The sequence below is a fragment of the Myxine glutinosa genome, chromosome 6 (genome assembly GCF_964187855.1).
Source record: "Myxine glutinosa chromosome 6, kmMyxGlut1.1, whole genome shotgun sequence".
NCBI classification, from domain to species: Eukaryota; Metazoa; Chordata; class Myxini; order Myxiniformes; family Myxinidae; genus Myxine; species Myxine glutinosa.
Window position 1 is genome coordinate 18,216,348 of NC_136266.1, and position 27,639 is coordinate 18,243,986.

At 52.9% G+C, this 27,639-nt stretch overlaps 1 protein-coding gene across 8 annotated transcripts in view; it reads right to left on the bottom strand.

Moving 5' to 3' along the window:
• Nucleotides 1-27,639, bottom strand: part of RIF1 (replication timing regulatory factor 1) — a 251,247-nt gene that overhangs the window by 209,852 nt on the left and 13,756 nt on the right. For all 8 annotated transcript variants that reach the window (XM_078779646.1, XM_068119704.2, XM_078779645.1 and 5 more), the window contains exons 6-8: nucleotides 24,535-24,626; nucleotides 19,242-19,431; nucleotides 18,252-18,335 (exon numbers count right to left, since the gene is read on the bottom strand). In XM_078779646.1, the coding sequence (XP_078635772.1) occupies nucleotides 18,252-18,335; nucleotides 19,242-19,431; nucleotides 24,535-24,626 (366 nt within the window). The remainder of the gene's footprint in view (nucleotides 1-18,251; nucleotides 18,336-19,241; nucleotides 19,432-24,534; nucleotides 24,627-27,639) is intronic.

Below are 27,639 nucleotides of genomic sequence, written 5' to 3' on the forward strand. Positions count from 1 at the left end.
GAGCTCCTGAAATAAAGACGCTGAAAAGTTACCGCTTGTCCGCTTCCTCCTTGCTCGCAAGCAGCGCGCGTAACGCCGCGCTTTACTGGTGACCCCCTAGACGTTGGATCTGCCGGAGCGATCCTTCGACACGCGACGCCATTGCCATGGCCAACTTCATCAAACTTCCCGAATTTTGGGAGGCTCAGGCCGAAGTCTGGTTCGTCCAGGCCGAAGCCCAATTTCAGCTTCGGCGCCTCACCGGCGATGACACGCGCTATTGCCACGTCGTCGCCTCCCTCGGGCCCGGCACGGCCGCTCGAGTTGTGTCCGTCCTTCGCCACCCACCGGACGGCCACAAGTACGAGGCACTCAAGCGGCTACTCCAAGCCACGTTCGGCCTCACGGACGACGCACGGGGCGACCGCCTCCTGGATCTCCCCGAGCTCGGTGACACGCGCCCGTCGGTCCGAATGGACCATATGCTGTCACTGTTGGGCGACGAAGCCCCCGGTTCTCTATTCCGGGCGCTTTTCCGTCGCCAACTTCCAGCGCAGGTTCGCCTCGCGTTGGCCGGGACCGGGCTAACGGAACCCCGAGAATTGGCAGCCGAGGCGGACAAGTACTTCGCCGCTTCGGACACGCGGGCGAGAGTCGGCGTGGCCGTCACAGCCCTCGTGGCTGATGCTGCTAATGCTGCTGATGCTGCTGATCCACAGCATCAGCTTATACAGCATACGCAGCATGCTGATACGCACCTCGTGACCGCCGCCACGCCCCGCCCACCGCCGCGGCGAAAACCGCCACCGCGGGGAAACCCGCCAACTCCACCGGCCTGGCGGAGCCAGCCGCGCTCCTCCAGCTCCACCACCTGGTGCTGGTTCCACGCCAAGTTCGGCCACGAAGCTCGGCAGTGTCATCCGCCATGCTCCTTCAACAGGTCGGGAAACGCCCGGGCCGGCGCTCAATAGTGGCGATGAGCGCCGGCCGTTCGAGCAGCCTGCTGTTCATAACGGACACCTTCTCCGGGCGCCGTTACCTGTGCGACACGGGAGCGCAGGTGAGTGTCGTTCCCGCCGGCACGTCAGACAAGCACGCCGCGGGTGGGGGCCCCGCGCTGCTTGCCGCGAACGGGACGCCCATCCGTACGTACGGAAAACGCTGCCTCTCTCTGCGGTTCGGAGGGCAGGTTTTCCGAAGGACGTTCGTCACCGCCGACGTGCCCGTGGCACTGCTTGGCGCGGACTTCCTGTGCGCTAATGGGCTCCTGGTCGACGTCAAGCGCAGACGTCTTGTCCAGGCCGAGACGTTCAGCTCGCTCGCTTGTGGGTTGCCCAGCTCGCCGAGCAGCTCAACGAGCGGCTTGCCAAGCGGCTTGCCGAACGGTTCGGTTCCGGCCACGTTGGTATGTACGCTTCCGGCAGCGGACGCATTCACCCGCCTCCTCGCCGGCTTCCCGGCCCTCACGCGGCCCACCTTCTCGGCGGGGGCCGTCAAGCACGGGGTGGCCCATCACATCCCCACCATCGGGCCACCGGTCTACGCCCGGGCACGCCGCCTCGAGCCGACGAAGCTGGCGGTGGCAAAAGCGGGGTTCGCTACCCTGGAGCGACTCGGCATCGTTCGGCGCTCAGAGAGCGCTTGGGCGTCGCCGCTGCACATCGTGCCGAAGCCCGGCGGGGGATGGCGACCGTGCGGGGACTATCGCCGTCTCAATGACGCCACGACTCCCGACAGCTACCCCGTCCCCCACATTCAGGACTTTTCCGCCCGTTTGGCGGGCATGTCCTTCTTCTCGAAGGTGGACCTCATACGCGGCTACCATCAGGTCCCCGTCAGGCCGGAGGACGTCCCAAAGACGGCGGTCATCACGCCATTCGGACTCTTCGAGTTCCTGCGCATGCCCTTCGGTCTGAAGAATGCGGCTCAGGCGTTCCAGCGACTGATGGACAGCGTCCTGCGCGACTTGGATTTTGTCTACGTCTACCTGGACGATATCCTCGTCGCCAGCGCGTCCCGCGAAGAGCACCTACGCCACCTCCGCACGCTCTTCGAACGCCTGGTCCAGCATGGCCTGATTGTGAACCCCGCAAAGTGCCGGTTCGGCGCCGCCATAATCGATTTTCTGGGGCACCGTGTCACCAGGCACGGAGCCGTCCCCCTGCCGGCCAAGGTGCAGGCGGTGAAGGGGTTTCCGCGCCCCCACACGATCAGAGGGCTGCAGGAGTTCCTGGGCATGGTGAACTTTTACCATCGGTTCCTGCCCCGTATCGCCCAGCTCCTGCGCCCCCTGCACGAAGCTCTCCGAGGTAAGCCGGGCAAAGGCGACGTTACCTGGACCGAGCAGATGGACACGGCGTTCACGGGCGCGAAGCTCGCCTTGGCTAACGCCACCATGCTCGCGCACCCGGCGCCCGATGCACCGATCGCCCTCACCACCGATGCCTCGGACTACGCGGTGGGCGCGGTGCACGAGCAATGGGTGCGTGGAGCTTGGCAACCGCTGGCGTTCTTTAGCCGGCAGCTTCGCCCGCCCGAACGCCATTACAGTACCTTTGACCGCGAGTTGCTCGGGCTTCACTTGGCGGTCAGGCACTTCCGCCATCTGCTCGAGGGCCGTGCGTTCACTGCCTTCGTCGACCACAAGCCGCTGATCTTCGCGATGGGCAAGGTCACCGAGCCGTGGTCGGCCCGGCAGCAGCGTCACCTCTCGGCCGTGTCCGAGTACACGACGGACATCCAGCACGTCGCGGGGAAGGACAACCCGGTGGCGGATTGCCTTTCCCGGGCCGTCGCCCACGCAGTCCACCTCGGCATCGACTATGCCCGGATGGCAGCGGACCAGGCCGCTGACCCCGACGTCCAGGCCTTGCGGACCGCCGTCACGGGCCTCCGCGTCACCGAGGTGCCGTTCGACGGCGCGGGCGCGGCCCTCTTGTGCGACGTCTCCCTCGGGCATCCTCGCCCCATCGTGCCCGCGGGCTGGCAGCGCCAGGTGTTTGACGCCATCCAGGGCCTGCCCCACCCGGGCGCGAGGGCCTCCCAAAGGCTGATCGCCGACAAGTTCGTCTGGCATGGCCTCCGGAAGGCTGTCCGCGGCTGGGCCAGGACGTGCCTCGCGTGCCAGCGCGCCAAGGTGCACCGGCACACCTAGGCCCCGTTGGCCCCGTTCACGGTGCCGGAACGCCGGTTTGACCACGTCCACGTGGACCTGGTGGGACCTCTGCCCCCCTCGCGGGGTTTCACCTACGTCCTCACCATGGTGGACCGCACCACCCGCTGGCCGGAGGCCGTGCCCTTGGCGTCGACAACGGCGGCCGATGTCGCGCAGGCTTTCATCGCCACCTGGGTCGCCCGGTTCGGCGCCCCCTCAGACATCTCATCCGACCGCGGCCCCCAGTTCACCTCGGAGCTCTGGGGGGTGGTCGCGCAGGGGCTCGGGGTCCGGCTGCACCGAACCACGGCCTACCACCCCCAGGCTAACGGCCTGTGTGAGCGATTTCACCGCTCATTGAAGGCCGCACTCCGGGCCACCCTCCGCGACGGCGGCTGGGTCGACAGGCTCCCCTGGGTCCTGCTGGGCCTCCGGACGGCGCCCAAGGAGGACCTGCGCGCATCCGCGGCGGAGTTGGTCTTCGGGCAACCGCTGCGGGTGCCGGGCGAGTTCCTCCCCGACTCCACGGCACCATGGTCCGCGGCACAGCAGCGCTCCGCTCTGCAAGAGACCGCCCAGAGGTTCGCCCCGGTGCCAACGGCATGCCACGGGCACCCACCGACGCACGTCGCCCCGGAGCTTCGCATGGCGGAGTACGTCTTCGTCCGCCACGATGCCCACCGGACACCACTGCGGCCCCCGTACGACGGGCCTTTCCGCGTGCTGGAGACCGGGGCGAAGCACTTCACCCTGGACATCGGCGGTACTCCTGACCGCGTTTCGGTGGACCGCCTCAAGCCGGCCCACCTCGACGTGGACCATCCACCGCCAGTGGCCTGACCCCCACGTCGGGGCCGCCCCCCTGCGGGCGGACCCCCGGCACCGCCCAGCTCCGCCGCCCCCCGGTCCTGCACCCATCCCAGGGGCAGCCAGGGGCATCCCACCTGGCATCCCTGCACCCCGGACGCCGCCGATCGCCAGGGGGCGCTTCGGCCGGGTCATTCGTCTGCCCCGCAAACTGGCCCTCCAGGTGCGCGGGAATTCTGGGGGGGCACGTGTGGCGGACACAAAAGCCCACTGGCGTGGTGACATCATTCCGCGCACCAAGTGGGCAGTGGCCACGCCCGAGGGGTAGGCGTGGCCTCATGAGATACACCGGGTGCGCAGCCCGGAGCGCGCCAGTGTTACAGTGAGCTCCTGAAATAAAGACGCTTATAAGTTACCGCTTGTCCGCTTCCTCCTTGCTCGCAAGCAGTGCGCGTAACGCCGCGCTTTAATATCACCTTTATCTATCAACATTGTTGCAATGAAGATCAAATAGCTGTATGTTGAAATATGTTGAAAAAGTCAAAACTTTACATGGGGTGTACTTACTTTTTCACGTGACTGTATGTTGTTGGGGTTTTGAGAACCCTGCACTGTGTAAATTGTTGTAAATATACCCCTCTGTAAATAATTCTCTTTGTACATACCTCCATTTCTGGTAAAGGTCAAAGGTCGTCCCCTAGTTAGTCCACATCGAAACACATAGCGAAGCATAGGCCCTCTTCGTAGTTATTTCATTATTATGTGTTTCAGGTAAGGATGTGTTTCCAATAGTTTGACTACGTTGCATTAATCAAATAAGATAGGCCCCTTTCAATTCCCCAATCGCCTCACCCGCGTCTCCGCAAAGTAACAGCCAGGCAGCGTTCGCTACCCTTTGGTTTGGCTCGTTTGATTGCCCCAAGACACCATTGCCCATGTGCTCCATCTCGGAGAAGAAGAGGGGAGGAGCCGCCAGATCATGGGCGTGGCACGTCGTCGTCATCGAAGGTGGAGTTAGCCAGCCCTAACCACCAACCAGCACCGCGGTGAGCGAACCGGTAGGCGTGCCCTCGCAGCCCGCGGCTTGAGACGGCCGACACCAATATAAGCGTGAATCGAAGCCTTTTTACCAGTTGGAGTGGGAGGTGAGAAAGAGAGTCGGTGAGAAAGCACAAGAGGGAGAGGAGTGATCCAGCCGAACCGAGAAGTTGAGAGAGTTGAGTGGAGTTGGAAGGGAGTTGGAACCAAGAAGGCAGAGAGAGAGACGAAGCTGCGCGGAGCTCTGACACGCTGCTTCAAACAGCCCCTGCCGTGTGAAACCGAATACGTTGAGCCGCCGGCCGAATACGTTGAGCCGCCGGCTGCTCGCATCCAGCCCGGGGTGTGGAGCTGGAGCGGACCTGCTTGCTGTACCCTGCCGAACCTTCCAGCCCTGTTGTCCCACCTGGACCACCTCCTCCTCCAGTGATTTCTGCCTGCTATTCCCTTGTCGTGTAAGTCCGTTGTCTGTCCTGTTTGTTGTCTGGGGTATAATATAAGACTGTTTTAAGGCTGCCCTATGTCCTTTTATTTCCTCTTGTATAAATGCCCTTCTTTCATTTCCTCTTGTAGATAGAAACAAACCTGTGTTCTTTCCTTACCTTTGGTTTCTTCTTTCTCGTCTGATCGCTTTCGTGATTTCTGTCAATTGAGTACCTGTGGCGCAATTTTGGCTGAACCGCTTTATAATCGGGTTTAGTCCATTGATAACGGCTCGAACCGCGGATTGCTAAACCGCTCGGCAAATACCATCTTGTCCGTGGTTCGAGCGGTACTTGTCTCCCTGTTTTGCGGAGGGATTGATAAAGGTATTCGGGATAATACCTGGACCAATAACCCTGATCAATCCCACCCCGCAAAAGAGTGTTACAAGTACCAGGACCGGTCGGACGGCCAGCTTAACAGGACAAGGGGATTAACCCCCCCCCCCCTTGCTAACGGGAGTGCTGTCCCCCAGATCCATAACAATATATATATATAAATATATATATATATATATATATATATTGTTACAGATACGACTTTGATGGTATGGTGGGCCGAGCGGGATGGCCGCCGTATCCGTACAAGTTACCCGATTGTGCCCGAATGTTGACTAATCGCGCTACGCTGGCTCAATAGGAAAGAGAAGACACCCGGCTGGGTTATAATGACACAATACGACACCAGGGTTTCGATTCTCAAGTATATTCGTACGGAAAAAGGTTAGATTACAGGGGCTAGAGGTATATTACAGGAAGACAGGCACTTAGACACACTCTTATATTATCCCCGGACAGACGACAGACACACGGGACAAAATGCTGACTCACACGGGGGTTGATGAAAAGGGGAGGCAGGTCGCGATGGCTCAGGTGCACCTGGCTCAGGGACAGAATCACGTACGGTGGTGTCCAGAGATGCGTGAAGGTATCACAGCGCTTGTGGGTCGCGACTTTGGTCTCAAGCTGGGGAGGTCGCTCAGCGCTCGGGAGGGTGGCGTCTTTTCCTTCCAAGCTCGGGGCGCATCTCTCATCACGTCCGGCGCGGGGCCGCGTATATATCCGGCGGGGAGTGACACGCCCTCGGCTCGTTAGCGCCGCCCCAGATGGCATCGGCCCATGGCTTCTCATTGGGGGCGGGGGTTACCGGCTCCGCCCTTGACGAGGGGCCGACAGGGAGCCCCTTCGTGGTAACCCCGTGGAGCGCGTGGTCAATGGTGGCTAACCGAGCCGGAAGGAGGACGCCCACTCCCCATGCCGTCACCGCGCCGCCCCCCTCTTTTGTTGTTGTTGTTGTAGTTGGCGCTTCTTCATGGGGAAGAGATGCGGAGAGGTATGGGGAGGTCCTAAACTTCCTAACAGGTGCCATATAATCACATTCTGGTGCAACGAAGAGTCATAATTAATGGAAACGAGGCCTTAACTGACATAGATTAAGAATAACTAGGAAGATGTCCGAAAGTTGTCTACGTGTGGTGCGGTGGACCTGGGCACGACATTTAATGGGGGAATAAGGGGAAGGTCGGCTCTACTGATTGTTATTTACATGCAATGGGACTAGGGAATGGGGGATTGGGGAAAGTTGGGGAGTATCGGAGAAAATAGGGGAATATTTACAAGCGGATATGGAGGCCAAATTCCATATTCGCAACATTGCACCCTTCTCTACCCTCGGGGCGTCCCGACCCGATAAATTTTTACCTACTTTAGTGTGGCACGCAATGTAGTTCCCTCTACTATTAACTCTACCCTGAGTGCGACAGTTTTACAGATATTCACAAATGAGTAAATATGTCCCCCTGCGACGTTGCACCCTTCTCCTCACAGAAACACACCCACAGGATAACCGAATCCGGAAAGAATTCTCAAACTAAACATACAGCCGGTAGGGAGCATTATTTACAAGACTACGCTGCTATTTACACTACGATCCAGGACCTGTTTTTGGAGGAACACATGCAGATGTTATGCATAGAGAGAGCGCGCTTGCCAACATCGATACACCAACCCACGAGTGCTCTGTGGCCGACGGCCTTTAATAACGTGCAGAGCACCCTTCCCGAGCATCAAAAGCACCACCCCACCACCAATCGGTGCAGTCACCATTGTTCATTGGAATAAAAATAACTTCAACAACCCCTAACCCTGCAGGTGTCTCTTGCTCTTCTTGTGGTGCACTTGGTGGTGTTAACTATTAGTGGTTCACCTGTATGGCATAGGTGCCACGTTGATCCATAGGTCCATCCCCGGGTGGTGCTTGGCCGCAAACGAACTGCGGTCCATTGTGGGTGGCCACAAACATTGCGGTCCATATGGTGTACCGATCCAGGCAGCGAACAGCGAAAGTGCAGGCCCACAACTGCGCAGCCAGCACCTCTCTCTCCTCTCTCTCTACCCCAAAGCCAGATCCTCGGAGGTGGGAGACAAAAGAAGCAGACAAGTGAGTAAGGTGGTAAGGGCGCAAAAGTGCACGCAATGTAAGGTAATGCACACTGGGGGCACATGGGAACCAGGTGAGACAGGTACGTTCCTATCGTACGCCCCCCCCCCACCAGGTAACCTACATGGCCCCTCCCTTACCCCTTACTGCATCCACACAACACAACACTACCCATAAACATCTACTTTACAAATCAACAAACATCCCTACTGTCTTCCCCGTTCCTCCCATATACCAAATTCGTCTTCTCTCCCTCCTAACCAATCAAATTTGCCATTTTCAACTCTCATCAAAATTTGCCATTTTCAACTCAACATCAAAATTTGCCATTACCAACTCAACATCAAAATTTGCCATTACCAATTCATCATCAGTCCCTCCTAGGGAGGGAGAGATGGAATCACCCCAATGTCTCATCCACGTCGTGATGCGTCTCACAAATCCTCACAGCAATTCTCATTTCTGCAACACAACCAAAGAAAACACAGGTGTGGAGTCATCATCATCACCACAGGCAAGTGGCTGCGTATGGTGCGACAGGTTCATCAATCCTAACTATCTCCTAAATGACTTTAACAACTTTACACTACCCGGGGGCTTTCTCTGGCCAAACCATTGGCCCTCTTACACTATGGGTTCTAAAAACCAATTCCCATTGGCCAAACTGTGGTGCTCTTCAATTTGGGGTCTCACTCCCCCGATTCATCTCCCGGTGCCCTCGCACAATTTCTGGGCTGCGGCGTGTACCTCTCCCAGTGGGTCTACCCACCTGCACACCTCCACCACTGCAGTTGCCTCCGAGCTTACCTGCTCCTCACCCTAACCTAACTACCTGGGGAAGGCCCTCTGGCTCTCTCCCCACTCCGTGCCCTCTCTGGCACTGGGCTGCCCGATCCACACCCGGGATCCTCAGGCACCCACTCACAACTACCGGCTCCCAGAGCCCACCTGCGGCCTCACCTGGCCGACATCCTCACAGTGGTGGAGTGCCCAACCAACTACACACACTAACAGGCTACACGCCCAGCCATTTCCACAACACTAATGCACCCATTCACAACACCATTCTGCAACCGCACCACAAATGCCAATATCCAACCACAATTTACCTGCACCCTCTACCTAACACTTACACTACCCGCCCCGGGTGCTCGTGAAAGGGGTCCACTCTTCCCCCATCCACACCTTCGCACCATGCACACCACTCCGTACCACTCACTCCAACTCTCTCCACACACCTGTACCTGCACACCTGTGCTCTCACACCTGGTGCCACCTGCACCCTTCTCTCCCCAAGCGCATTCGCGCTGATCCACTCACTCACTACTCATACACTGCTCCACACACCTGTCCAGTTGCACACCTGTGCAATCACACCTGTCCAGTTGCACACCGGTGCAATCACACCTGTTCAATTCTCACACACACGCGGCATCATCTCATCTAACTACTCCCTTCTGAAACTTGCGCTTCCCAGTCGTCCCTTTAAACTATTGCGCTCCCTCGTCATTATCATCCATACTAATCTACCTGCGTCCCCACTACAGGTATCAGTCACTAACTAAACTTAACGTTACCTACTGTCATCTTCGCTAGATCCCTATCAATATCCTAACCCACCCGGGCTAGTTTTCACTGCCATACACCCCATAAGCTATTGCTCCTTTGCCCCACTCACATGGGAAAGGTGGCAGGGATGCCACCCTCTCCCACCGGGCCTATCGCTCCTCAATCCCCCAGTCCTCTGGCACTAATAAGCCCCCCTTATTCAGAGGTACTGGGTCCCGCCTCGGCATCTAAAGCCGAGGCGATCCACGGGGGCGCCTGCTCGCCGGTGTAAGGTCTTATCCGGTCGGCGTGGACGATCCGAGGGAGGGCTCGTGGCCCCATTTTGATCTTAAAGACCACGTCACAGATTTGCGACAGGACGACTCCTGGGCCTTGCCAGGGGGAGGTGAGTTTTGGGCACCTTCCCTTCCGCCTCCGGGGATTAAAGAACCAAATCTTCATCCCCGGAGCGTATTGACTCCCCTGGCTCCGGTCGTCGTACCTGCGCTTCATCTTTTCCCCCGCCAGATGGAGTTGGCGGCGGGCGAAGGCATGGACTAGCTCCATGCCTTCCTCTAGGTGACGTGCGTACCCCTCCCTCGGCGGGTTAACCACTGTGTCTGGCACGGGACCGCATAGCAAGTCGGCGGGAGCCCGTAACTCCCGCCCATACATAAGCAACGCTGGACTGCATGCGGTGGCCCCGTGCTGGCTGGTTCGGTAGGCCATGAGCAAGTAAGGGAGATGTTCGTCCCAGTCATCCTGACGGGTGGTGGTGAACAGTGCCAGTTGTTGGATTAAAGTTCGGTTGAATCTTTCCACCATCCCGTCAGATTGAGGTCTTAAAGGCGTTGTCCTGGTTTTTCGAATTGACAGGAGACTGCACACATCTTTTAGTAATTTGCTCTCAAAATTTCGTCCCTGGTCGGTGTGCAACTCCTGTGGAATCCCATGCCGGCACACAAATCCTTCCACGAAGGCCTGCGCTACCACCCCTGCTTCTTGGTTGGGGAGGGCGTAGGCCTCCGGCCACTTGGTGAAGTAGTCCATCACAACGAGGATATACTTATTACCTTGGCGGGTGCGGGGCAGCGGTCCTAGAATATCCATAGCCACCCGCTCAAGGGGGGCCCCCACCTGATGTAATTGAAGGGGGGCCCTCATCCTCCGTGCTGGTCCCTTTTTGGCAGAACAGGCGTCGCATCTCCGACACCAGTCCTGTATGTCGCGCCCCATATTCACCCAATAGAACCTCCGGCGGACCCGAGATATTGTCTTTGTCCTGCCCAAATGGCCGCCGGAGCGGGTACCATGCACCTGTTGCAATATGACGTTCTTGAATTTGTCAGGGACTATCACCAGCCAGGAAGTTCGATCAGAGGGAACCTCCACCCACTTGCGATACAAGATGTTGCCTTTCAATTCCAGGGTCTGCCACTGAGCCCAATATGCCTTTGTCTGCGCCCCGAGGGGGGTGACCTCTTCCCCCTTTGGTCTTTGCCCCAATTTGACCCATTGGAACACCGGCCCCAGAACAGGATCCTCCTGCTGGGCCGTGCTCCAAGCCAACTCTCCAAATTCCTCGTCCGCGGTTAGTGGCAAAATTGGCCCTCTCACCCGGGTTGCCCGGACGACGAGAATCGGGGCGGAATCGCCCAATTGCTCCCTCTCCTCGTGTCTCGCACAAAATTTACAGTTTTCCCCCAGACAAGGACGCCGAGAGAGTGCGTCCGCATTACCATGGGCCTTCCCGGCCCTATGGGCCACATCAAAATCGTACTGCTGCAACTTTTCCAACCACCTTGCAATTTGGCCCTCCGGTTCCTTGAACCGAAGGAGCCATTGCAAGGAGGAATGGTCAGTTCTAACCAAAAATTTCCGCCCGTACAAGTACGGGTGGAAATGGTTCATGGCAGCCAGCATAGCCAATAACTCTTTGCGAGTGACGCAATAATTTCTCTCGGGCCTACTTAAGGCCCGACTATAATAACCAATCACTCTCTCCACGCCCTCCTGTGTCTGAGACAAAACTGCGCCCAATCCTTCCTGGCTCGCATCCGTGTCCAGGGTAAATGTCCCGTCACTAGTGGGGTAAGCTAGAAGGGGTGCGGATGTTAGACACCCCTTCAATTTTTGGAAGGCCTCGTGGCACTCCCGTGTCCAATTAAATCGCGTCCCCTTCTCCGTAAGCCGGTGGAGGGGACGGGCCAACTCCGCAAATTTCGCCACAAAGCGCCGGTAGTAGGAGCAGAGTCCCAAAAATCCCCGCACCTCTTTGATGGTACGTGGTGCGGGCCACTCCTCTACCGCTTTAATTTTGTCTGGGTCTGTTTTTACCCCCTCGCGGCCAATCACGTGACCTAGATAGGCCACCTCTCTTGCAAACAAAGTGCACTTACTCGGGTTCAGCTTCAACCCTGCCTGTCTGAGGCACCCGAACACCTGGTCCAAATTAGCTAGTGCCTGGGGGAACGTTTGGGCATGTACCAGGACGTCATCCAGGTACACCAGGCATGACTGCCATGGCATGCCGCCTAGTACATGCTCCATCAATCTCTCAAAGGTGGCGGGGGCGTTACACAAACCAAACGGCATCACAGTAAACTGATACAGTCCCTTACCTGTGGAAAATGCCGTTTTCTCCTTCCCTGCCCTATCCATCTCCACCTGCCAATACCCACTCTTGAGGTCCAAAGTTGTGAACCAATTTGAGCCCGCAACGGCATCGAGGGTGTCATCAATCCTTGGCAGGGGATATGAGTCCTTGAGTGTCACGTTGTTTAGCTGGCGATAGTCCACGCAGAACCGCGTGGTCCCATCCTTCTTTTTGACCAGCACAACAGGTGACATCCAAGGACTTCCCGAGGGCTCGATCACACCTGCGTCGAGCATTTTTGCAACCTGCTCGTCAGCTTCCGCCCTCTTGCTCCAAGGGAGCCGTCGGGCGGCCTGACGAATAGGCCGGGCCTCACCGGTGTGGATCTGATGTTTCACCAGGCCCGTACGTCCAATATCCTCGGTGGACAGGGAGAAGAGGTCCAAATGGGACCCAACCAGTTTGTGTAAGGCCTCCCTCTGGGTACCTCCCAACTCTACGCTACTACGATTTACCATCTCGCAAATGGGATCGGGCCAATTCCTACTTGTTATTGAAGGCTCCCCCCGGGGTCGGCTCGGCTGGACGTTCTCGCCCCTCACTGTCGCGACTTCCTCAACTGGGGTGCAGCCAGCTACCCTCGTGCCCCTTACTATAGTGCGTGGTTCTGTACTCACATTTACTACTCGGACGGCCACTACCGGTCCGTCCGTTTTTACAAGGGTGCGGCCCACGATTAAACCCGGTATGGACTGCGCTGCCACCGGTTCGACCAGGCCGCAGGACTCCTGCCATGTTGGGCGAGCTGCCCACCGGGCCGGCACTATCGCCTCGGCCCTGGGGGGGATGGTCACGGCCTCGGAAGCCTCCAGCTCCGCTCTCTCGGCCGTGCTCACTCCCCCTAACGGCAGCTCTTCTACTCCCACCTGCAGGATCCCCCGGCACAAGTCGATTTTACAACCGCTGGCAGTCAACAGGTCCAACCCTATTAAACATGGGTCGCACACCTCCGCCACCCAAACATCTATCTCCCTCCTTACCGACCCTAACTTGAGGGTCACAGAACCACGCCCTATGATCGGGGCCGTTACCCCGGTAGCAAGCTGCAAACTATAATTTTGCAGGCGCTGGATCTTATCCCAGCCACCTGCGCTCGAATCAAGGACCACAGGGCTGATGATCGTGGCGCTAGCTCCTGTGTCCACGACGGCGTCTACCCCCACGCCGGCAATTTTGCATCTAATTGTCAGGCTACCGGTTCCAATTTGGCCACAATAAATGACCTGTCGCGTCAATGAGGGCTCTCCTCCATCCTCTGCTGCCGAACACCGCCCTACGTGCCCGACACCTTCTAGTTTCCCGGGGTCTGGCGGGGGGGTGTCTGGGGTCGGCTAACCCGCTCCCCCCTGGGCGGAGTTGAGGACCTCAACTGCCGGGGATCATCCCGGCGCGCGTTTCGACAGTGCCGCGCCAGGTGACCCAGGCGGTTGCAGGTATAGCACCTCACCTGATAAGGTGCTTGCCTCCGGAATTCCAAATTCCCCCCCCTGTAGGTCCGAATTGGATTACCCGCTCGTGGTCCACCGCGGGCCACCTCCGGGGCCGCCTGCCATGGTCCAGGTCCTGCCAGGCGCTGGTCCACCAGCCTCCGGACCATGCCCGCCAGGTCAGGACCCACGTCGGGGGCGGGCCCCCTAAGGGGTCCGCCCTCCATCGGGGGTCCCATCTGGCGGACCGCCATTGCGAGACGCTCGCCCCCCCGGGCCAGGGGCCTCGCTGCTTCCCAACGGGCCGCAGCGTCAGCCGCCTGGCTCAGAGTCTGCGGGCGCCACATGGCGAGCTGTTGCCGGAGCTCAATATCCGGGAGGGCCTGGATAAAATGGTCCAGCGCCAGGCTTTCCCGGGAATCCGCTGCCATGCTAGCATGTGCGATCCCCACTGCGCGGCGAATGTCGTGGGCAAGTTCCCCGATGGCTTCCTGGGGCTTGCGCTTTCGCAGCGCGAGCTGAGCTTTAACAAGCTCGCTCTGCTGTTCTATTCCAAATCGATTAATTAGGGCGTCGCGGAGGGCTGGCAGGGTGAGAGCACCCGCTGGTAATGCCGTCAGCACCTCCGCCGCCGCGCCGCGCAATGCGGCCACCAGGTGTACTCCACCTTCGTCCTCACCCCAACCGTTACCCTTACACACACAGTCGAACTGCGCCAGGTACGCGCGTAGATCACTCTTGCCGTCATACGGCGCGAGTGGGACCTTGTGGGACCACCTCGTATGCGAGTCGTTGCCCGCCGGCCGGACCCCGTGCGTCGCCCCTTGCGGGGTCAGCGCGGGGCCGAACCGGCCGGGCCCCCACAGTACACTACCCCCAAGGGGCTCTCGTGCCTCCCCGGTCCCTCCAACAACTACCCCTGTTGGTGTCGATGCATGGGTCACACCTCCGCAACCCGCTACCCATTCCATACCACCACAACCTTGCTCACCCACACCTCGCACCTCTCGTTCCATACCCTCCGGACCAGCCATACACCTCACTCTTGGCCTCTCACGAACATCCGGGTCTATCTCGACCCCCAAGCTTATTAAATCACCTGGCGCATCATACGCACGACCATATTGGTCACCACTTACACCGGGTCCTCTTTCTCTTCGCTTCTCCTCCATCACCTGCGAATCCCTCATCCGGTTAATGAGCACATCATCACGATCCGAACACAGACTTTGGACCAATTCTTTTACTTCCTCCTTTATCTCTTTCTTATCCTCTCTCCGTCGCTTCTTAATTTCGCTCACCCCTTCTTCCACTTCCTCTAATTTTTGCTTCATCTCCTTCATCTCTTCGTGCGCCCCTTTAAGTTCTTCCTCTAACTCCACTTTATTTTTTTCTATGTGCTCCCGCACCTCCCGCTCTTTAACCTCCATTACCTCTACCACCTTGTCCATTTTCCTCGTCAGGTCCTCATGTACCGTCTGGCACTCTTTTTTTATTACCCCTACGTCCTTTTTCATCTCCTTCTGTGTCGATTTTAAACCCTCTATTACCGCTGTGTTCTTCTTTACCTGGTCCCCCAGCTCCTTTTGTCCCACTGTCAGTTGTTCTACTCCCAGCGTCAACTCCTCTATACCACCTTGCAATTTTACAGTCCCCTTTCTCACCTCTTTCTCCATGCGCTCCTTACAGTGCCTCACCTCCTCGCGCACTCCTCCGACCTCCTCACTCACTCCTCTTCTGATCTCCTCTCCCATCACTTGCATCTCCTGCCCAGATGCCACCCTCATCTGCTCCATTTCCTCCCTGTGAGCATCCAGTTTGGTTTCTACCCCCATTCTGACCCCCTCTATCTGCTGCTCCATTTGTTTAACTTCCCTTTCCGCTTGGTCCCTCATGTCCCTCAATTTGCCTTCCATACTGTTTTCTAACCCCTCTAACCCTTTTTGCATCCCTTCCATTTGATTCTCTTGAGCGGCCATTCTGTTTTCTACCCCCGTTAACCCATTCTTTACTTCTTTTATCCCGTTGTCTAACTCCTCAAAATTATTGTCTAACTTCTCAATTTTCTTGTCTAACTCCTCAAAATTATTGTCTAACTTCTCAATTTTCTTGTCTAACTCCTCAAAATTATTGTCTAACTTCTCAATTTTCTTGTCTAACTCCTCAAAATTATTGTCTAACTTCTCACTGGTACCCCTCGCTTCGTCCCTCATTACCCCCATTTGGTTTCCCAACCGCTCACTATCAGCCCTCGTTTCCTCCCTCATTTTCTCGCTATTCTGGGCCATAAGGGCCTTCATTTGTATGAAAAAAAGGCCCCAATCCATCGGGGGCGCTGCCACGGTCGCTGGCGCGGTGATCAGCGAGGCGCCATTTTGCGCGCCCGCTTCTTCGTGCGTGACGGCGCTATTTTGCGAACCTGCCGCCCTCACTGCTTCGCTCTCCTCCTGTCCCTCATTTTGGTCCTGGATCGACCCTACCTCACTCTCCCCTACCGGACCCCAGCCGTCTTGATCCGCCATAGCGCGACTTGCAAAATTCGAGTTTCGTAAAACAAAACAAATTTCGGCCGCTCCAAATTTTGACCAAATTTTTCTTTTTTCCTCTATTCGTTTTTTTTTTTTCTTCAAAATTTGGTCGGGCCTCGAATCTCACTCCCGACACCAACTGTTACAGATACGACTTTGATGGTATGGTGGGCCGAGCGGGATGGCCGCCGTATCCGTACAAGTTACCCGATTGTGCCCGAATGTTGACTAATCGCGCTACGCTGGCTCAATAGGAAAGAGAAGACACCCGGCTGGGTTATAATGACACAATACGACACCAGGGTTTCGATTCTCAAGTATATTCGTACGGAAAAAGGTTAGATTACAGGGGCTAGAGGTATATTACAGGAAGACAGGCACTTAGACACACTCTTATATTATCCCCGGACAGACGACAGACACACGGGACAAAATGCTGACTCACACGGGGGTTGATGAAAAGGGGAGGCAGGTCGCGATGGCTCAGGTGCACCTGGCTCAGGGACAGAATCACGTACGGTGGTGTCCAGAGATGCGTGAAGGTATCACAGCGCTTGTGGGTCGCGACTTTGGTCTCAAGCTGGGGAGGTCGCTCAGCGCTCGGGAGGGTGGCGTCTTTTCCTTCCAAGCTCGGGGCGCATCTCTCATCACGTCCGGCGCGGGGCCGCGTATATATCCGGCGGGGAGTGACACGCCCTCGGCTCGTTAGCGCCGCCCCAGATGGCATCGGCCCATGGCTTCTCATTGGGGGCGGGGGTTACCGGCTCCGCCCTTGACGAGGGGCCGACAGGGAGCCCCTTCGTGGTAACCCCGTGGAGCGCGTGGTCAATGGTGGCTAACCGAGCCGGAAGGAGGACGCCCACTCCCCATGCCGTCACCGCGCCGCCCCCCTCTTTTGTTGTTGTTGTTGTAGTTGGCGCTTCTTCATGGGGAAGAGATGCGGAGAGGTATGGGGAGGTCCTAAACTTCCTAACAGGTGCCATATAATCACATTCTGGTGCAACGAAGAGTCATAATTAATGGAAACGAGGCCTTAACTGACATAGATTAAGAATAACTAGGAAGATGTCCGAAAGTTGTCTACGTGTGGTGCGGTGGACCTGGGCACGACATTTAATGGGGGAATAAGGGGAAGGTCGGCTCTACTGATTGTTATTTACATGCAATGGGACTAGGGAATGGGGGATTGGGGAAAGTTGGGGAGTATCGGAGAAAATAGGGGAATATTTACAAGCGGATATGGAGGCCAAATTCCATATTCGCAACAACATACCTGGACCAATAACCCTGATCAATCCCACCCCGCAAAAGAGTGTTACAAGTACCAGGACCGGTCGGACGGCCAGCTTAACAGGACAAGGGGATTAACCCCCCCCCCCTTGCTAACGGGAGTGCTGTCCCCCAGATCCATAACAATATATATATATAAATATATATATATATATATATATATATATATATAAATAAAAATAAATCTTTGCTGGATGAGTTCATCTTCAATGCATTTTCATACACATAGAAACACTCACATCCGGCCGGGGCCAGCCTCGCAGGCACGCACGACATCGGCCATGATAAAGCTCGCAGTGTTAGTGTGAGAAATCTCTGAGGATATCCCAGAGACTCAATAGCTCAGTGGGCCGTCAGTGGGCAAGTGATGAGGTCTGTGGGTTCGAGTCAAAATTTTTCACACCAGCCCCACGCAGGAATTTACTTCCCGTTTAATATATATATATATATATATATATATATATATATATATATATATATATATATATATATATATATATGAAATAAAAACCAAAAAAGGATGAATATGACAAGCAAGAACACATAAGATAACAATTTCAATAGCACACATGTAGTCCACGACTGACTCACGCCGAAATACCATATTAAATGGTCACCCGAGCTAGAAGAGACAGAAAGCGATTACTGTGCTGGAAATTGTTTTTACAGGAGACGAGTGCCGATTATAGCTTTGCTACTTGTGCTAGGACACCTAAATCAATGCAATGGTTTCACATTATATACATCGCTAACAATTACAATCAACACAAAAAAAAAGCAACATGCCACATGCCCTTTAAGCAATATGATAAAACCTCAGTAGATGCAAAATAAGCAAAACAATCGTATAATAAAATGAGTAAATAAAAAGCCCGAATATGGAGTCAGTAGAAAAGGCTCACAGTTCCAAGGAAGGTGACCATCATGCTCCAGACGCTAAGCATGTATTGGGTGTCCGATATCTTCTTCATCTCGTTTAGCAGCGTCTGGCCGGCGGCAAGACTCAGTTAGACAATATGGCAATGGCAAAGCAATGTTTGAGCTTCAAAATATATTTTATTGCAAAGTCTTCAAGTGGATGCATTCATTCATTCATACACAGGATGATCAAAAAAGTATCTCGTAAACTTGTGAAATGAACACTTGAGAATGACTGAAGGGATCTAATTCAAACTTGGTACAGGTATGTATAATGATGTAAAGATAAACTGATTAGATTTTGGGGTCAAAAGGTCAACGGTCAAATGCCAGACATCATGTCAGGTAAAAATTTCATCAAACCTGGTATAATTATATATAAGGAAGCAAAGATAATCTGATTCGATTTTGGGGTCAAGAGGTCAAAGATCAGAGGTCATGTTAAGTTACAATTACTTCGTCCCCGCGATAAATTTAAGAACGGCTGAAGGGATCTTCGTCAAACTTGGTGCAGGTATGTGTAATGAGGTAAAGATGAACCGATTCGATTTTGGAGTCAAGAGGTCAAAGGTCAGAGGTGATGTTAAGTAAAATTTATGTTTCCCACCAACTCGTGAACCAGTGATGGGATTTTGAAAAAAACCTGGTATAAGTATATATGATGCAAAGATTAACCGATTGGATTATGGCATCAACAGGATAAAGATCAGAGGTCATGTCAGTTTAAAAAAGTGAAACTTGTGAACAGCTGAAGGGATTTTAATTAAAACTTGGTACAGGTATGTATAATGATGTACACATGAACAGATTAAATTTTGGGGTCAAGAGGTCAAAGGTCAGAGGTCATGTTAAGTAAAAAAAAAAATTTGTTGTTGTGCCAACTTGTGAACAAGTGATGGGATTTTGAACAAACGGGTGGAGGCATATTTTCGACGTCGACGAGTGTCGTTCTAGTTTTCTTATCTGGCCATTACCTTTTCAAGCTTATTTGTCACCAGGGCAGCCACAGTGTCTGGCTGCTGGGCAAGCATTGGAAGGGAAACCTCCAACACAGTGAAGGCTCTCTGCCGCAGTTTGGCCGCTGGGTGAACAACAAGGGGCAGAATGAGTTGGAGCCACTGCACAACATGCTGCGCCACTACTCCTGGGGCCTGAGCCTGCAACCTGCAACAGAAGACCAAACAGTCAGAAAGTGATAGGAATGGTACATCAAAACACACCGAAACAAAGGGCTCAAATCATTTTTTGCTTTTCAACTGCAAAGAAGCCAATGGGTGTTATGTTGCCATACAACATACGAGTGGTAGACCAATATATTGGCCTGGCACCCATCTTTGTCGCTTGACTCCACACACCATGGCACCCAGACAAAATAATATGATCATCACCTTGGTTTCCTAGTGGGCCTAAGACATCATGCCTGTAGGCCCCTGCTGATTATACACTGCCCATGTTTGTTGCATCAGATTTCCATTTGCTTTGTTTGGGTCAAGTGTTACTCAAGATGAGGTAGCCCAAAAAAGCTAATCAATGGCAAACAAAAATTAAGGCTTTTTTTTTTTTGTATACAAGATCGAGGCTCATGTAAGAGAGCTGCCATTAATCACAAAAAAAAAAAAAAAAACAAAAACCGACAGATAATAAAGGCAGCGGGAGACAAGATGGGGAGAGAGAGGGAAGCACACAAGTACAACATTTGAGAGCAGGGAGATCTGTGGGAGGGAGCGGGCTTGGGCAGAGGAGGTGTGGGAAGGGGGGTGGGGTTGGGAGAGGTATAAAACACATAGACACTGCTAGCACTTCCAAGAAAGAAGTTGGTATTTCAAAAAAGTGGATCTAGGGTGATTTAATGGGGGTAGAAAAGATCAAGGTTTTGGATAGGGGAATATATGAGATGGTGGTGAACAGCTGTTTTAAAGACCTGGAGGGAGGAGTGGGATTGAAGTGAGGAAGTTTGTTCCAGAAGTGGTAGAAAAGAGGAATGAAAGAGTGAAGGTGAGCAGAAAGACCACCAACCTGCCTGCGGTGAGTGAGTGACAGGCCCTAGGCATTAGCTTCATCACGGGAGATTGCAATGATTCTGAAAGCTGTGGTCTCAACAGCGTGAAGCCGAGCTAGGTGCGAGGCAGGAGCACCAGCCCAGAGGGTAGAGCAGCATTCCATTGAGCTGTGGATGAAAGCCTTGAATGTGGCGAGGAGCTCAGGTGTGTCAAGGAAGGACTTCGCACGACGGAGGATGCCCAGTGGGCGACTGGCTTTGGAGGCCAGATTGGAAATGTGGTTTTCCCAGGAAAGATCATAGCAGATAGTGAGACCCAAGAGCTTGAGTGACAGAACTTATTGGAGAGGATTGTTGAGAAAGTAGATGGGAGGGTTGTCCAATCGGTCTTTTCAGAGAGACATATTTAGAGTGAGATTTGTCAGGGTTGAAAGACATGTTCCACTTGTTTGACCAGTTTGTGATTTTACTCAGGTCTGCAGAGAGTGAGGAGGCTGCAGAATGCCGATCTGAGGGATGAGGTATGGAGCGGCAGAAAATGGAGTCATCAGCAAAGAGATAGAGAGGATTTTCAAGAGAGTCAGAGAGATCATTGATGAAGACCAGAAAAAGCACAGGGCCCAGAACACTACCTTGGGGAACTCCAGCCTGAACGGGAGATGAGAGAAATCCATTCAGGGCCACACGTTGACTACGACCAGAGAGGAAGTCCGCAAGCCATGCGTGGAGATTTCCATGGATACCATCGGAGGAGAGTTTGGTGAACAGAGTGGGGTGTCAGACCGTATCGAAGGCACATGATATGTCAAGGGAGACAGCTCTAATTTCCTGTTTGACATAGAGGACGTCCATCCATTGTTGAGACAGTAGAAGCAGCATGTCCAGAGTAGAGTGACCTGGTCTGAATCCAAATTGATGATCAGAGATCAAGCCATTGGAGAAGAGGAATGATTCGATGTCAGAAGCGATGATTGATTCTATGACTTGGCTGATAATTGGGAGCGGGCTAATTTGGTCTGTAGTTGCAAGGATCTGTTTTGACACATTTTTTGTGTACAGCGGTAATGTTGGCCCATTTCCAAGCTGATGGCAGATGAGCTTGAGCTAAAGAGAGGGTGAAGAGAACAGAGAGGGTGTGAAAGAGCGGCAGAGCAGGATTTTAGGACCCGTGGACTGATGCCATCTGGTTCAGTTGCAGAATCAGAGTCGAGGGTTGACAAACTTTTCCACCATGTCAGGAGGAAAGGACACAGAGTCCAGGAGCAGCTGGGTACGACTGGGTATGGTGGGTACAGAGAGGGATGGGTTCGGGACACAAGATTTAGAGGCAAACACAGAGTTGAGGCATTCAGCTTTTTCACGTGCAGTCAGCTGTGTAGCCTTTTCAGTTAAGGGAGGGGATGGAGGGGGAACAAACACCAGAACAGATTTGACCAGACGCCACCAGGATTTGGAGGTAGGAGACAGGTTTGAGAGTTCAGTCTTGAGAGTAGAGAGATATTGTTTCCTGGCTCTCCTGAGGGTAGACACACATTTGTTCCAGGCTTTGTGAAAGGAAATGAGATCGTCTTCCGTTGGATTTGCGTTCCAGGGGGCGAAGTCAAGTCGTTTCAGGGCAACCACAATATTCCGTGTACCATGGACGGGAGGAAGGGTATGACAACTGAAAATGAGATGGGATAAATCTGTGCATGAGAGAGAGCAATTTTCTTTGGAAGAATTCCCAGGATGAGTTGATGTTAGAGGCAGTCGAGATGGGAGACCATTCTGGGTGTTTGTTGGCTGCTTGAAGACCGTGCCAGTCATCCTGAGTGAAATGTCAGACTCGTCGACGCTGAGGAGCCTCTCTGAGAATGGCCAGAGAGATGTCCACTTTGACAAGCATGTGGTCAGATAAACCGATTGGAGCAGAAGAAGAGCAGCAGACATTTGCAGGGAAGTTTGTCATAACCGAGTCTAGAAGAGAAGATGCTCCATTGACTGAGATCCGGGTCGGGAAATTGACAGATTGTGTGTCAGTCCCAGTTGGTCGCAGAAGTCCTTTGCTGAGGTGCCATGGCTGTTGAGAGGTACCCACACCCAGCCAGCTGGCTTGACGACAGCTCAGATCACCACATATGAGGAAGAGAGAGTTGGGATGAGTCGATAGAAGTTGGTCCATGTTATCAGACAGCGAGATGTAGATGGAGTCATCACTGTTTGGTGGATGGTATAACACACATATGAACAAAAGGTGGGAGCAAAGGGGAAGCCGCAGCCAGAGGTACGCCTGGAGGTGAGGTGGAAAGAATGCAGTGCAGGGAGAGCGAGGAAGAAAGTTTTTGATAAAAATAGCAACCCCACCTCCAGGACAAGGCTCAGGTCTATCATACTGGAGGAGGGAGTAACCAGGGAGAGATATTAAGGAGTCAGAGACATCTTGAAGGAGGAAAGCTTCTGTTCAGCAGATTAAGAGATTAAGAGGGGGGAGTTTTGAAGTGGAGGGGTGAGGAGGGGGGGAATTTGGAGGGGAGGGGTGAGGGGGGAATTTTGGAGGGGAGGGGTGAAGGGGGAGTTTAGGAGGGGAGGGGCAAGGCAGGAGATTTGAAAGGGAGGGGTGAGGAGTGAGTTTAGGAGGGGAGGAGTGAGGGGGGAGTTTAGGAGGGTGAGGGGCAAGGGGGGAGATTAGAAAGGGAGTGGTGAGGGGAGATTTGAATGGGATGGGTGAGGGAAGTTCAGGAGAGGAGGGGTGAGGGGAGTTTCGGAGAGGAAGGGTGAGGGGAGTTTAGGAGGGGAGGGGCGAGGATAGAGTTTAGGATGGGAGGGGTGAGGAGGGAGTTTCGGAGGGGAGGGGCAAGGGGGAAGATTTAAAAGGGAGGGGTGATGGGGGGGTTTAGGAGGGGAGGGGTGAGTTTGGATTTTAGAAAGTGTTGAACGATTAATGAAAAACAAACATTTATTGCAAAATGAGTTTGTGATTTTCGAGTCAGAGATCTGTTTGAAAAGGTTGGAGGAGGGGTGGAATGCAGGTGAGTTTAGGGAATGTAGAAAGGCAGAACTGTAAGAAATTGAATTTTTATTTGAAGTGAAGAGATTTGGTGAGCAAATCGAAGAAAACCTTTTAAAGAAGAAGAAGAAAAGTGTGTTGTAATATACAACAGAATACAACACTTCAGGGGAAAGTTTAAACATTTTAAAACGAAACCGTGAAAACTATCTGGGGAAATTCCTTAAATGAGGGCATGAAAGATTCCTAAGGGGGATTAAAGATTCCAGCACAGGTTCAGAAGCAGGAACAGAAGAATAGGAGATTGACAGAAAGGAGAGTAGAGAACGAAGGAACAGGGAGGTGTATAAGCAAATGTGTTAGTACGGGAGGAGAGGCCCACTTTTTAAATTATTCGTCAATACGTTTTTTTGAAGGTTAGGTGAACGTTTCGTATCCCAATGATGGGCCGGATCTGGATTCGAACCTGAACTAAAATCTAATCAGTTTGTTTTTGTCACCTAACCCATTCATCCACCTAGTTTTGTCATAAATCGTCCATAACGTTTTGACATATTGTGCTATATTATCGGTTTTAGCCTCATCACACAATGGTGAAGAATCACGTGTATATATTACATATCGTATGCAGATCGATATGTGAGGGGACATTTGCAGGGAAGAAAGGTTTATCTTATCTATGCAGGTCTGGATCTTTTTCAAAATCTAATCATTTTGTCCTTGTCACACAAGCAACCTCTCCACCAAATTTCGCATGAACCTGCCCACATCTTTTTAAGATAACCTGTTCATAGACAAGCAGACGGCCGGACAGGGTGAAAACATAACCCCCGTCCACCCTCGGTAGCAGGGGTAATTATTGTGTTGCAGCTGGTACATGTAAAGATACAGGCATAATTAAAATTAAATTATATAAAATGAAACTAGAACACTCTTCGACGTCACAATGTAAACCGATACGCCTCAGCCAACATAATTACATCATTATACATATTGTACCAAGTTTGATTTAAATCCATTTATCTGTCCTCAAGTATCACATTTTAACATATTTATCACATGACCTCTGACCTCACCAAAATCACAAAATCACCTCACAAATCAATCAGTTCATCTTCACCTCATTTATACATACCTGCACCAAGTTTGACTTCGCTACCTTCAGCCATTCTCAAGTTATCGCAGCAACGAAAACCAATCATGGACAGCCAGACAACCCGAAAAAAAAATGCCTACGGCAAACATTGAAAGGCACAAAAAAGAAAGAAAAAAAGGCACATACCTTCCAAGAATCTTGCTGACTTCATATTGTACACCTGCATACTGTTCTCCCCGGCATGCAATATTTTCTAATGCATCCATCACAGTTACAACCTGTAAGAAAACCAGTGCAATTTAAAAAAAAAAAAAAAAAAAATTAAAATTTTTTTTTTAACAGCACCCATCTCCAAAGGAAGCAGTTCAGTTTGGCAGCCTGATGGAACACAATCAGGTGCACAGAGCAATGACTGTAGGATTAGCAGAGTACGTGAAAAGCTCAAAAGACAACCAAATAAAATTTGTATACAAGCATGAACACAACAAACCCGAAAAGTTATCTCACTCACCATACAAAACAACTTCCAAAAACATGTGCGAATAGAAGGTGTCATGCACCAAACCGAAACAGCAACAAATACAGCCCCAATTTTTGTATACTGAATCGAAGCTCGTGAAAGAGCTGACATTTACTTCACAAACAAATCAACCAGACAAACAAAATATATAAAAAGAAGGAGCGGAAGACAAGATGGGGAGAGAAGGGGAAGCACATAAACACTTGAGAGCACACAACATTTGAGAGCAGGGAGATGTGTGTTTTTTTTTTTGTTTGTTTGTTTTTTTGTTTGTTTGTTTTTTTTTTTGTTTGTTTGTTTTTTTTTTTGTATACAAGATCGAGGCTCGTGAAAGAGCGAACATTAATCACACAGAAAGACAAACCGACACATAAAACATATAACATCGGGAGCGGTAGACAAGATGGGGAGAGAGAGGGAAGGACACAAACACAACATTTGAGAGCAGGGACCGAGAGACATGGAGACATCGAGAGATCTGAGAGAGGGCGAGGGCTTTGGGGGGGGGGGGGGGGTGGCATGGGAAGGGGGCAGTGGGAGAGGTATAAAACATATGGACACTGCCAGGACTTCCAGGAAAGAAGTTGGAATTTCAAACAAGGTGGATCTGGGGTGAATTAGCGGGGGTAGAAAAGATCAAGGTTTTGGATGGGGGAAGATAAGAGATGGTGGTGAACAGCTGTTTTAAAGACCTGGAGGGAGGAGTGGGATTGAAGGGAGTGAGAGAGTTTGTTCCAGAGGCAGGAGAAAAGAGGAATGAAAGAGTGAAGGTGAGCAGAGAGCCGAGATTTCGGCAGTTTAACCATCAGAGGGTTGCTGGCAGATCTTGTGCGACCTGTAGGAATATTTGGGGGACAGAGCACAGAGAGAGCTGGGGGTGCAAGGCCGGAGAGGAGTCGGTAGAAGACAGAAAGACCACCTACCTGCCTGCGGTGAGTGAGTGAAAGGCCCTCAGAGATAGCTTCATCGCGGGAGATTCCAATAATTCTGAAAGCTTTGGTTTCAACAGCGTGAAGCCGAGCTAGGTGTGAGGCAGGAGCACCGGCCCATAGGGGAGAACAGTATTCCATTGAGCTGCGGATGAAAGCCTTGTATGTGGTGAGGAGCTCAGGTGTGCCGAGGAAGGACTTCACACGACGGAGGATGCCCAGTCGGCGACTGGCTTTGGAGGCCAGCTTGGAAATGTGGTTTTCCCAAGAAAGATCATGGCAGATAGTGAGACCCAAAATCTTGAGCGACAGAACTTCTTGGAGAGGATTGTTGAGAAAGTAGATGGGAGGGTTGTCCAGTCGATCTTTTCGGAGAGACATAGTAAGAGTGTGAGATTTGTCAGGATTGAAAGACATGTTCCACTTGTTTGACCAGTCTGTGATTTTGTCCAGGTCTTCAGAGAGTGAGGAGGCAGCAGACTGCCGATCTGAGGGAAGAGGAATGGAGCGGCAGAGAGTGGAGTCATCAGCAAAGAGATAGAGAGGATTTTCGAGAGAGTCAGAGAGATCATTGATGAAGACCAGAAAAAGCACGGGGCCCAGAACACTGCCTTGGGGAACTCCAGCCTGAATAGGAAGAGATGAGAGAAACCCATTCAGGGCCACACGTTGACGACGACTAGAGAGGAAGTCCGCCAGCCATGCGTGGAGATTTCCATGGCTACCAAAGGAGGAGAGTTTGGTGAGCAGAGCGGGGTGCCAGACCGTGTCGAAGGCACGTGATATGTCGAGGGAGACAGCTCTAATTTCCTGTTTGGCATTGAGGACCTCCATCCATTGTTGAGACAGCAGAAGCAGCATGTCCAGAGTAGAGTGACCTGGTCTGAAACCAAATTGATGATCAGAGATCAAGCCATTGGAGAAGAGGAAAGATTTCATATCCGAAGCAATGATGGATTCCATGACTTTGCTGATAATTGGGAGAAGGCTGATTGGTCTGTAGTTGCTAGGATCTGTTTTTGCACCTTTTTTGTGCAAAGCGGTGATGTTGGCTGATTTCCAAGCAGATGGCAGTTGACCTTGAGCAAAAGAGAGGGTGAAGAGAACAGAGAGAGGGTGAGATAGAGCAGCAGAGCAGGATTTTAGGACCCGTGGGCTGATGCCGTCGGGTCCAGTTGCAGAATCAGAGTCGAGGGTTGACAGAAACTTTTCCACCTTGTCAGGAGGAAAGGACACGGAGTCCAGGAGCAGCAGGGTACGACTGGGTATGGTGGGTACAGAGAGGGATGGGTTTGGGACACAAGATTTAGAGGCAAACACAGAGTTGAGGCATTCAGCTTTTTCACGTGCGGAGTCAGCTGTGTAGCCGTTTGAGGTAAGGGAGGGGATGGAGGGGGAACAAACACCAGAAACGGATTTGACCAGACGCCACCAGGATTTGGAAGAGGGAGACAGATAAGAGAGTTCGGTCTTGAGAACGGAGAGATATTGTTTCCTGGCTCTCCTGAGGGTGGACACACACTTGTTTCGGGCTTTGTGAAAGGAAATGAGATTTCCTTCCGTTGGATTTGCTCTCCAGGAGACGAAGGCAAGTTGTTTCTGGGCAGTGTGTGGGAGGGAGAGGGCTTGGGGGGAGGAGGCATGGGAAGGGGGGGGGGGGGGTGGGAAAAGTATAAAACACAAGGACACCAAGGACTTCCAGGACAGAAGTTGGTATTTCAAAAAAGTGGAATTGGGGTGAAATTAGCGGGGGTAGAAAAGATCAAAGTTTTGGATGGGGGAAGATAAGAGATGATGGTGAACAGCTGTTTTAAAGACCTGGAGGGTGGAGTGGGATTGAAG